The following is a 13,042-nucleotide window of genomic DNA, read 5'->3' as shown; positions in this document are numbered from 1 at the left end:
TGTATATTTCTTTTTGTTTCTACTTGGTAGATTTCAGCCCTGAGTTCAATTTTTTCCTATCTTCTGTTCCTCTCGGCTGTATTTATTCCTTTTTTTTTTCTAGAGCTTTTAGGTGTGCTCTCAGGCTGCTAATGTATGCTCTTTCCTGTTTCTTTTTAGAGGCACTCAGAGCTATGAGTTTTCCTCTTAGGACTGCTTTCTTTGCGTCCCATAAGTTTGCCTTCATTTTCATTAAATTCTCAAAAGTCTTTAGTTTCTTTCTTTATTTCTTCCTTGTCCCTGGTATCTTTGAGTAGAGCCTTGTTCAGCTTCCATGTGTATGTGGACTTCTCTTGTTTATGTTGTTATTGAAGACCAACCTTATTCTGTGATGATCTGATAGGATGCATGTGATTATTTCAATTTTCTTATATCTGTTGAGGCCTGTTTTGTGACCGATTATATGGTCAGTTTGGAGAAGGTACCATGAGGTACTGAGAAGAAGGTACATTATTTTCTTTTAGGATGAAATGTTCTATAAATATCTGTTAAATCCATTTGGTCCATAACTTCTGTCAGTGTCTCTATGTCTCTGTTTAGTTTCTGTTTCCATGATCTGTCCATTGATGAGAGTGGGGTATTGAAATCTCCTACTATTATTGTGCGAGGTGTAATGAATGCTTTGAGATTTGTAAGGTTTCTTAAACAAATGTAGGTGCCCTAGGATTTGGAGCATAGATATTGAGGATTGAGAGTTCACCTTGGTGAATTTTTCCTTTGACAAGTATGAAGTTTTCTTCCTTATCTTTATTGATAACTTTAGGTTGAAATTCAATTTTATTCGATTTTAGAATGGCTATTCCAGCTTGCTTCTTGGGACCATTTGCTTAGAAAATAGTTTTTCAGCCTTTTACACTGAGGTAGTATCTGTTTTTGTCACTGAGGTGTGTTTTCTGTGTGTAGCAATATGCTGTGTCCTCTTTATGTATCCAGTCTGTTAGTCTATGTCTTGTGTGTGTATGTGTGTGTGTGTGTGTGTGTGTGTGTGTGTGTGTTTGTGTAATTGAGGACATTGATGTTAAGAGATATTAAGGTATAGTGATTGTTATTTCCTGTTATTTTTGTTGTTACAGGTGGAATTATGTTCATGTAGCTCTCTTCTATTGGTTTGGTTGCAAGGATATTACCTTCCTTCTTCTTTTGTAGGGCTGTATTTATGGAAAGATACTGTGTAAATTTGATTTTATCATGGAGTATCTTGGTTTCTCCATCTATATTAATTGAGAGTTTTGCTGGATATAGTAGTGTGGGCTGGCATTTGTGTTCTCTTAGTGTCTGTATGACATCTCCGACTATCTTCTCACTTTCATAGTCTCTGGTGAAACGTCTGGTGTAATCCTGGTAAGTCTGCCTTTATATGTTACTTGACCTTTTTCCCTTACTGCTTTTAATATTCTTTCTGTGTTTTATGCTATTGTATGACAGGAGGAATTTCTTCTCTGGTCTAATCTATTTGGAGTTCTGTAGACTTCTTGTATGTTCATGGACATCTCTTTCTTTAGGTTAGGGAGTTTTTCTTCTATAAATTTTTGAAGATGTTTACTGGCCCTTTAGGTTTGCAATCTTCAGTTTCTTCTATTATCCTTCAGTTTGATCTTCTCATTGTGTCCTGGATTTCCTGTATGTTTTGTGTTAGGAACTTTTTGTGTTTTGCATTTTTTCATTGTTGTGTCAATATTTTCTATGGTATCTTTTGTCCCTTAGGTTCTCTCTACTATCTCTTGTATTGGTATCTCTGTTGGTAATGCTTGCATCTATGACTTCTCATCTCTTTCTTAGTTTTTTCTACCTGTAGGGTTGTCTCCCTTTGTGATTTCTATATTGTTCCTATTTCCATTTTTAGATCCTAGATAGTTTTGTTCAATTCCTTCACCTATTTGGTTTTGTTTTCCTGTAATTCCTTAAGGGATTTTTGTGTATCTTCTTTAAGGGATTCTGCCTGTTTACCTCTATTTTCCTGCATTTCTTTAAGGACATTATTAGTTATTTATGTCCTTCTTAAAGTCCTCTACCATCATTGTTACTAAAATCAAAATCTTGCTTTTCCAGTGTGTTGGTGTATCCAGGGCTTGTTGTGGTGGGGGAACTGGGTTCTGATGATGCTAAGTTGCCTTGGTTTCTGTTGTTTAGGTTCTTGTCCTTGCCTCTCACCATCTTCTTATCTCTGGCGTTGGTTAGTCTTGCTGTCTCTGACAGTGGCTTGTATGCCTGTGTGCCAGCACTCCTAGAGACTGACTTTCTCCTACCAGGATCTGGGTACACTGAGCTGTGTCACCTAGTCAGCTCAGGGTGCAGGTAGAAACTGGTAGGATCCTATTCCAGACTGCTTCTGGGTTCCTGTGTCCAGAAGGCTCTAGGTGGGTTTCTCTTGGGCCAGGTGTGTGAGCAGAAGTAGTGGTCTCACCTGTGCTCTCACATTTGTCCGCATGTCTGAGAAACCATCTCTCTCTCCCCAATGGGATCTGGGTACAGAGAACTGTGTCACAGGGTAAGTTCTGAGAGCATACTGTTTTACATTTTCATAGTCACATAGTATGTTCACTTTTTATTTAGAAGTTTCCTCTCTCTGCACTACTGATTAATAAAAGCTGTGGTTTTAACAATTTCATTGTTCTAAGTTTATTCCATTTATACATGGGAATTTATCTATTTATGAGTTCAGTACATTAAGATTGTATCTAATCTATAGCTGTTAGGAATAAAACAGTGCAAACATCGTGATTGTTATACATACAGATTTCTTTTATTCAGATAAATGGTTAATAGTGAACTTTCTGTGTAATATAGTTTATTGTATACTGATTTTATTGGTATTTTAAAGAATAATGCTTAAATGTGAGATGAATAGCTCATATTAACTTGGGAGAAAGTCTTCTAAGTTTTCATACTGTTGTGAAACTGCCTTAAATGTGATGTGTAATTCCATGTGGGCTCAGCATAAGAATGCATGCAATGTTTATACCTAAAACACATCTCTATCTTAATATAAGGAAGAAATAGTTTATCCTAAATACAAACATGAGTAAACATGGCCCAGCACTACAGCTTCTTATTGCCTAAAACAATGATCAAATGTGATAACATTTTCATTAACTGTTCATAATAACAGAAGAAAAAAAGAGTCATACAGTCAAGGGATATGGAAAATACATTAATGGGAACATCAGATCAGTTACATCTCTATGAAATTGGCTAATATGTTGCCTGATAATATGTATTTTACTTTTTGTGTGAGTGAAAGCTAAGGATTTTTTTTTGTGCACTGCACAAAACATTTACCTAACACTCACATGGCTGGGTATTAGGTAAAAAACGGAGGTGATCAATGCTAGCACAATGATATTTGGCTCAGGACTGGTAACATTCTATTTTTACAAGCTCACAGATGTTCTAATAAGCCAATCATCTCTCTAGAATAGGTGTTCCAACTTTATTTGATTTTGATTTGTGTGTGTGTGTGTGTGTGTGTGTGTGCGCGCGCGCGCGCACACGCAAGCATATACAGGATGCTTAGGTGGCATCAATTCAATGTGGATTCTGAGTACTGAGTTTATTTTTTAACCACTGTGTCATCTCTGAAGCCCATAGCCTTATAGAATCTTGAACACGGGCATGGTTATACCTTTTTCGGTGGATTTTAGTGAGGAATAGTGATACTTCAAGCACAGCCAAACTGTCAGGTGAAAGCTGGAAATGAAGACAGTGAATTCCAGATGTTAGGATAGGCAGGCTTTAGGAAGGAGGCATTGATCACACGTTAAGAGCACTGTTTCATGGTTCAAAGTTCTTCTTACATTTTAGAAATCTGTAGTATGTACTGGATCTACAGATTGACACAGCCCCAATCCCTAACCCACAAACTCTTTCCAATTGTTAACAACGTGTAAAAAAAATAATTTTTCTAAGGGAGGATCCCTGGGGAAACCACTACTTTTAAGGGTATAAGTCAAGTATATACCATGACTTCTAGTTTTGTGATTTTATGGGAATTCTTGTTGTTGTTTGCATTTATATCTGTGTTTTATGCCTTTTCTTTCTATCTTGTCCTATTTGAATTTGGGTATTTTAACTTTATCTTACTTCATTATTATCCCTTAGTAGCCTATTTGTTTTATTTTCCAATGAGAGATAGAAAGGAGATGGATTTAGATGGGAGGGAATATGGGGAGGAACTGGGGAAGTAGAGGGAAGGGAAACATAATCAGAGTATATTGTATATAAAATTCAATAAATGAAAAAAGATGAATGAATACACTGCTTTACCCAGTGTCTTAGTTAGGATTTTATTGCTGTGAAAAGACACCATAACCAATGTAAGTTTTATAAATGACAACATTTAATTGGGGTTGTCTTACAGGTTCAGAGGTTCAGTCCATTATCATCAGGGGAGGAGCATGGCATCATTCAGGCAGGCAGGGTGCAGGAGGAGCTGAGTTCTACATCTTCACCCCCAAAAAAAGACAGGAATACACTGAGTATCCCCAAGCAACTAGGAGGAGGGTCTCCAAGCCCACCCCCATGGTGACACACTTCCTCGAAGGCCATACTTTCTAATAGTGCCACTCCGTGGGCCAAGCATATATAAACCATCACACCCAAGAAGATGAAAGCCTCTTTCTTCAGACTACTAATCTACTCTCTGTGGTGTAAATTGCTATTTTAAAACCCTTTCAACCATGAAGATTCTTCTAAGTGCCTTTTCCTCAAATGTTTCCTTTCCTCTTGTGACTCTTTATATTCCATGGACCATGTTATTTGTTTATATGGGTAGTCAGACTTTACTTTGGCTTTTGCTCAATCTTTAATTTCAAGCTCAGATGTCAATTCTTGACTCAGCAAAAGTTAGATTACTTGGTTTTACAGAGGACGCTGTCTAACTCTAATATTTAGAATACTACACTGGCCATTTACTTGCTAGCCCATATTCATGAATGGAAGACCACCAACAATTGATAGTTTCTAGGAACTCACATTCAGTAGAGAATTGCGGGTTTTGATGATAGAATTCTTCATGTCCATGTATCAGTTACTGTCACATAATTAAAGTAGAAAAACTTAACTTGTAGTTCTGTAAGTGACACAGATTTGCGATTATGACCTAACCTTTAATTGATGGTTAGCTTATTTTAATGTAGTTATCATCAAATCTGCTTGATCGCATTTCTAGTATTTCTAATGTACATAGAAAAATCTCTAGGGGACAACTTGGGCATGGCAAGATAGAAATATGAGTTTTCAAAATATAGAACTACTTTGAATACCTTTTCTTACACTTGAAATGATTATAAATTATAACATCTATATAATCCCTGTTAAGGCAAAGCCAGAAGAAATTACCGATATGTCACTTTCCAAGGATGACTCTGAAACTTCTCTGAATAATTTATTCACATTCATATTTAAAGTCTGCCTTCTTTTGAAAGAATATGACCCAAAACTGGAGACACTAGTGCTAAATACAGAAAACACATTGTGATGATTCATTTATTCGCCCAAACAAATTTGGAGCTCATTTCTGAACATGAAAGGCTGACATTATGTATTTTGTTGCATTCAAATTATTATCAAATTAAAATAGAAAACACATTTATTTATCCATAGTGCCTTTTCTTTTAAGTATGAGTACATACTTTCTCATGGGAATAAAATCAATGCATTAATAGCTTGTTGGAATGCATATAAGTTGTGAGGTAGTTGATATGTGAATTGGCAAGGTTAAGTAGCATGTTCCTTAGTGGAACCTTCAAATATATAGCTGGATGTCCATTTTTAGAACTTCCACACAAAATGTCATTATCAAAATCTGCTACAATTAGCTCTTTTGCATAATCTTTGAATTGATATTCTTATATCTTTGTTTCTTAATGTATAAATGACAGGATTCAGGGCAGGTGTGATAGCAAAGTCAGCAATAAACAGGTATTTGTCAATCGATGATGTGGGGAAAGGCCACACGTAGAGAAACATGCATGGAGTAAAAAACAGAACAACCACAGTGATGTGAGCTGACAGAGTGACAAGAGCCTTTGACAAGTCCCCTGAAGACCTTTGCCAGACTGTGACCAAAATGAAGACATAGGAGAGGAGAAGCAAGAAGAAGGTCCCCATGCTCATGAAGCCACTGTTGGCAGCAACAACAAACTCAAACTTGTCTCCATCTGTGCAGGCGAGTTGTATGATTCGAGGGAAATCACAGTAAAAGCTGTCCACTTTGTTAGGACCACAAAAAGGCAGGTTTACAACAAAAGAGAACTGTGACAGGGCATGAATCACTCCAGTGACCCAGCCAGCAATTACAAATGAAATGCATATTCTAGGGCTCATGATGCTCAAATAGCGCAGAGGCTTACAGATGGCTATGTACCTGTCAAATGCCATGGCTATGAGCAGCACCATCTCCACTCCTCCCATAATGTGGATAAAGCAGATCTGAGACATGCAATTGTGGAAAGAAATGACTTTGTGCTCCTTCAGAAGATCTGAGATCATCTTGGGAACTGTGGTGGAGGAGACCCACACATCATTCAAAGACAGGTTGGCCAACAGGAAGTACATGGGTGAATGTAAGTGAGAGTCAGCAATTACTAAAATGACAATAAAGAGATTTCCCAAAATGATTCCGATGTAGAGCATTGAGAATGTTACCATGAGAAAAACTTTCATTTCCCAAGAACTAGAGAGTCCTAGAAGAACAAACTCAGAAACTCTGGAGGCATTTAGTTGATCCATTGGCATGAGTAGTTTCAATTCATTTGATGTGAGGAAATGATGAAAAATTGTAGCCAAAGGTATTAAAGGACATTTTACAACTTGGAACTCCTTTGTTCTCTCAATTTCAAAATCAAGAGAAAAAAGCCATTGAGTTGTCTAGCAAAAGAAAAATAATTAAAAATATTAATGTTATAAGTATTATAAATCTAAAGAAACACAAACATAAATTTGGTAGAGAAAGGCAAATGGGCTTCTGTGTTTTATTCTATGAGTAGACATTTTGTTGTTGTAGATTTGCATTTCATTATTTCTCAATACTTCCTCTGAACTCTTTCCTAGATGTTTTCAATGTCTTATTAGTTCAGGAGACAAAGTATTCATACAGTATGCTTTTGGACTACTTTGCAAATGATTCTTTCATGAATGTATTATTCATGAGTTTATTTCACCAGAGAACTGAATGTTTATGCTCAACATTATTTTTTAAACACAGTTCATCAGTAAGTACTTCTTTAGTAAAATTTTATTAAAAGTATTCAAATATTTTGGTGGACATGCATTAGTTGTACTCGTTCCTGGGTACACTATGGTCTTTGAATACATGCAGGTGGTGTGCAAAGATCTAATGAAGGCTTTTTTTCCCTTTTTTATTGTATATTTTCTTTATCTACATTTCAAATGTTATCCACTTTCCAGGTTTTCCGTCTCGAAACTCCCTATCTCATCTCCCTCCCCCTGCTTCTATGAGGGTGCTACCTATCCATCCATTACCTCTGTCCAACCTCTCAGCACTGACATTCCGCTACACTGAGCATTGAGCCTTCACAGGACCAAGGACCTCTCCTCCCATGATATCAACAAGGCCAGTCTCTGCTAAATATGTAGCTGGAGCCATATGTAACATGTGCACTCTTTGGTTGGTGGCTTAGTCCCTGGGAAGTTTGGGTTGTCTGATTGGTTGATATTGTTGGTCTTCCTGTTCCAAACCCCTTCAGCTCCTTCTGTCCTTTCTCTAACTACTCTGTTGGTGGCCCCATTCTCAGTCCAATGTTTGGCTGCAAGCATCCACCACTGTATTTGTCATGCTCTGGCACAGCCTCTTAAGAGGCAGCTATATCAGGCAACTATATCAGAAGTCAGCATGCACTTCTTGGCATCCACAATAGTGTCTGGGTTTGGTGTCTGTTATGGGGTATGCATCCACGCGTGTGGCAGTCTCTGGATGATCTTTCCTTCAGTCTTTGCTCAACACTTTGTCCTTGTATTTCCTCCTATAAGTATTTTTTCCCCTTCTAAGAAAGATTGAAGGATACACACTTTGGTCTTTCTTCTTCTTACGTTTCATGTGGTCTTGTATTTGGATATTCTAAGCTTTTGGTCTAATATCCATTTATTAATGAGGACGTATCATGTGTGTTCTTTTGTGATTGTGTTACCTCACTCAGGATGATATTTCCTAGTTCCATCCATTTGCCTATGAATTTCATGAAGCCATTGTTTTTAATCACAGAGTAGTACTCCATTATGTAAATGTACCATCTTTTCTGTATCCATTCCTCTGTGCTATTTCCAGCTTCCGGCTGTTATAAATAAGGCTGTTATGAACATAGTAGAGCATGTGTCCTTTTTATATGTTGGAACATCATTTGGGTATATGCCCAGGAGCAGTACAGCTGGGTCCCTAGGTCATACTATGCCCAATTTTCTGAGGAACCTCCAGACTGATTTCCAGAATGGTTGTACCAGCTTGCAATCCTACCAACCATGGAGGAGTGTTCTTCTTTCTCCACCTCCTTACTAGCATGTGTTGTCAACTGAGTTTTTTGGATTGTTTGCTTGTTTGTTTGTTTTTAGCCATTCTGAATGGTGTGAGGTGGAATCTCAGAGTTGTTTTGATATGCATTTCCCTGATGATTAAGGATGTTTAACATTTCTTTAGGTACTTCTCGGCCATTCGATATTCTTCAATTGAGAATTCTTTGTTTAGCTTTGTATTCCATTTTAAAAATAGGGTTATTTGATTCTCTGGAGTCTAACTTCTTGAGTTCTTTGTGTATATTGGATATAAGCCTTCTCTCAGATGTAGGATTGGTAAAGATCTTTTCTCAATCTGTCGGTTGCTGTTTTGTCCTGCTGACAGTGTATTTTGCATTACAGAATCTTTGCAATTTTATGAGAACACCCAGAGCAGACCTGGGGTGCTGGCTCTGCACCCACACCTATAACACTCAGAGGGATCTCAACTGCCAGGTGCTCTGAAACACCCGGCATCACAGGATCACAAAGAAGCTCTATTCCAAGGAGATTGGACACAACCAGGAGCACTGGAGCTGATACACTCAAGGTCACAGTTGAAGGCACAACATCTTTCCTAAGACCCAGCATAACTGGGACCCCTACAGCAACCAGGGAAACACAAACCCTGACCAGCCAGAGGAAAGGGCTCCTTCCAGTTTGCACCAGTGTCCTGACCAAATCCAGGACTTTGGCTCCTCGTCTACTACTGTAACACCCTGAGAAATCTCTCAGGGACTTGGTCAGACCAGGACTTCAGTATCTTAGAGGTAACTTGACTCCCAGGAGTTTTGACACTCCTAGGATTTCAGGATTACAGGACTCCAGAAACACAGGATTACAGAGTCAGCTGAAATCTGAGGAGTTCCAACACAACCAGTATCACAGGAGGGTCAGGCTCCAGTCAGAGACAACAAGGGCAGGTAGCACTGAAGCTATCAAGATGGAGAGAGGCAAGCCCAAGAAAATAAGCAACAGAATCCAAGGCCACTTGGCATCATCAGAACCCAGTTCTTCTAGTACAGCAAGTCCTGGATACCACATCACACCAGAAAAGCAAGATTTGGATTTAAAATTACAACTTATGACGATGATAGAGGACATAAATAACTCCCTTAAAGAAATACAGGAGAACACAGGGAAACAAGCAGAAGCCCTTAAAGAGGAAAACACAAAGATCCTTTAAAGAATTAAAGGAAAACACAACCAAACAGGTGAAGAAATTGAACAAAACAATAAAGGATATAAAAATGGAAATAGAAACAATAAAGAAATCACAAAGGGAGACAATGTTGGAGATAGAAAACCTAGGAAAGAGATCAGGAGTCATAGACACAAGCACCACCAACAGAAAACAAGAGATAGAAGAGAGACTCTCAGGGGCAGAAGATACCGTAGAAAACATTGATACCACCATCAAAGATAGTGTAAAATGCAAAAAGTTCCTAATATACAGGAGATGAAGGACACAGTGAGAAGAAGAAACCTAAGGATAATAGGTAAAGGAAAATGAAGATTCCCAACTTAAAAGGCCAGTAAATATCCTCAAAAAATTATAGAAAAAAACCTTCCCTAACCTAAAGAAAGACATGCCCATAAACATACAAAAGCCTACAGAACTCCAGATAGATAGGACCAGAAAAGAAATTCCTCCCATCACATAATAGTCAAAACACCAAATGCATAAAACGAAGAAAGAATATTAAAAGCAGTAAGGTAACTAGGTCAAGTAACATATAAAGGCAGACCTATCAGAATTAGACCAGACTTCTCACCAGAGACTATAGAGAAGATCCTGGGCAGATGTCATACAGAGACTAAGAGAACACAAATGCCAGCCCAGGCTACTATATCCAGCAAAACTCTCAATTAACATAGATGGAGAAACCAAGATATTCCATGACAAAACCAAAATTACACATTATCTTTCTACAAATCCAGCTCTACAAAGGATAATAGATGGAAAACTCAAACACAGGGAGGGAAGCTAAACCTTAGAAAAAGCAAGAAAGTCAACTTCTTGTGAAATACCACATGATCATCTAATTAGAGACTGAGAAAGCATTTGGCAAAATTCAACAACCATTCATGTTAAAAGTCTTGGAAAGATCAGGAATTCAAGGCCTATAACTAAACATAATAAAAGCAATATATAGTAGGCCAGTAGCTAACATCAATCTAAATTGACAGAAACTTGAAGCAATTCCACTAAAATCAGGGACTAGACAAGGCTGCCTACTCTCTCTCTACTTATTCAATATAGTTCTCAAAGTCCTAGCCAGAGAAATCAGACAACAAAAGGAGGTCAAATGGATACAACGTGGAAAGCAGTCAAAATATCACTATTTGCTGGCAATATGATGGTATACTTAAGTTACCCCTAAAATTCTACCAGAGAACTCCTAAAAGTGATAAACAACTTCTGCAAAGTGGCTGAATAAAAAAATTAGCTCAAACAAATTTGTAGCCTTCCTCTACTCAAAGGATAAATAGGCTGAGAATGAGATTAGGGAAATGACACCCTGTACAATAGTCAAAGATGGTATAAAATACCTCAGTATGACTCTAACCAAGTGAGTGAAATATCTGTATGACACAAACTTTGAGTCTCTGAAGAAAGAAATTGAAGAAGATCTCAGAAGATGGAAAGATCTCCCATGCTCCTGGATTGGCAGGATTAATATTGTAAAAATGGCCATCTTGCCAAAAGCAATCTACAGATTCAATGCAATTCCCATCAAATTTCCAACTCAATTCTTCATGGAGTTTGAAAGAGAAATTTGCAAATTCATTTGGAATAACTAAAAAACCAGGATTGCAAAAACTATTCTCAACAATAAAATAACTTCTGGGGGAAATCACCATTCATGACCGCAAGCTCTATTACAGAGCAATCGTGATAAAAACTGTATGGTATTGGTACAGAGACAAGCAGATAGATTAATGGAATAGAATTGAAGACTCAGAAATGAACACACAAACCTATGGTCAATTGATCTTTGACAAAGGAGCTAAAACCATCCAGTGGAGAAAAGATAGCATTTCAACAAATGGTGGTGGTTCAGCTGGTGGCCAACATGTAGAAGAATGCAAATTGATCCATTTTTATTGCCCTGTAGAAAGCACAAGTCCAAGGGGATCAAGGACCTCCACATCAAACCAGATACACTCAAACTAATAGAAGAAAAAGTGGGGAAGAGCCTTGAACACATGGGTACTGGGAAATTTTTTTCAACAGAACACCAATGACTTATGTTCTAAGATCAAGAATTCATAAATGGGATTTCATAAAATTGCAAAACTTCTGTAATGAAAACCACTGTCATTAGGAGAAAACAGCAATCAACTTATTCAGATAAGATCTTTAGCAATCCTACATCTGATAGAGAGATAATATCCAACATATACAAAGAAACAAAGAAGTTAGACTCCACAGAATGAAATAACTCTATTAAAAATGCTGAACAGAGATAAACAAAGAATTCTCAGGTGAGGAATATTGAATGGCTGAGAAGTTCCTAAAGAAATGTCCAGCATCCTTAGTCATCAGGGAAATGCAAATTGAAACACCTCTGCAATTCCTCCTCACACCAATCAGAATGGCTAAAATCAAAATGTCAGTGACAACAGTTGCTGGAAAGGATGTGGAGAAAGAGGAACATTCCTCCATTTATGGTTGGACTGCAAGCTGGTACAACCTCTCTGGAAATCAGTCTGAACGTTCCTCAGTAAATTTGGCATAGTATGACCTGAGGACCCAGCTACACCACTCCTGGATATATACCCAAAAGATGCTCCAATGTATAACAAGGACACATACTTCAATGTGTTCATAGCAGCCTTATTTATAATGGCCAGAAGCTGGAAGACCCTAGATGTCCTTCAACAGAGGAATGGATACAGAAAATTGGTACATTCACATAATGGAGTACTACCCAGCTATTGAAAACAATGACTTCCTCAATTTCATAGGCAAATGGATGGAACCAGAAAATATCATCCTGAGTGAGGTAGCCCAATAACAGAAAAAGCACACATGATATGTACTCACTGATAAGTAGATATTAGGCCAGAAGCTTGGATTACCCAAGGTATAGTCCACAGACCACATTATGCTCAAGAAGAAGGATGAGGAAAGTGTGGATTCTTCAGGACTTCTTAGATGGAGGAACAAAAATATTCATAGGAGGAGATATGGAGGCAAAGTTTGGAGCAGAGATTGAAGGAATGACCATTCAGAACTTGCCCCACTTGGGGATCCAGCATATATATCTCTATATCTCTATATCTCTATCTCTCTATCTCTCTATCTCTATATCTCCATATCTCTATATCTCTATCTCTATCTCTCTATCTCTCTATCTATATCTATCTATCCATCCATCTATCTATCTGTCTATCTATCTATCTATCTATCTATCTATCTATCTATCTATCTATCTATCTGCATATCTCCACCAAACCTAGATAATAATAACCCAAGAAGTGCAGGCTGCTG

General features: G+C 37.7%; 1 protein-coding gene across 1 annotated transcript; it reads right to left on the bottom strand.

The window, feature by feature from the left end:
• Window positions 1-5,835: 5,835 nt before the first annotated feature.
• Or4g16 (olfactory receptor family 4 subfamily G member 16) lies at window positions 5,836-6,768 on the bottom strand. The gene is given in 1 exon segment (NM_001000367.1): window positions 5,836-6,768. A coding segment is annotated over 1 exon segment (933 nt).
• Window positions 6,769-13,042: the final 6,274 nt, after the last annotated feature.

This window comes from Rattus norvegicus, chromosome 3 (assembly GCF_021556685.1).
Source record: "Rattus norvegicus strain SHRSP/BbbUtx chromosome 3, alternate assembly SHRSP_T2T, whole genome shotgun sequence".
Classification (NCBI taxonomy): Eukaryota; Metazoa; Chordata; class Mammalia; order Rodentia; family Muridae; genus Rattus; species Rattus norvegicus.
The sequence above is the reverse complement of the archived record's forward strand: the minus strand, read 5'-3'. Positions and strand labels throughout refer to the sequence as shown.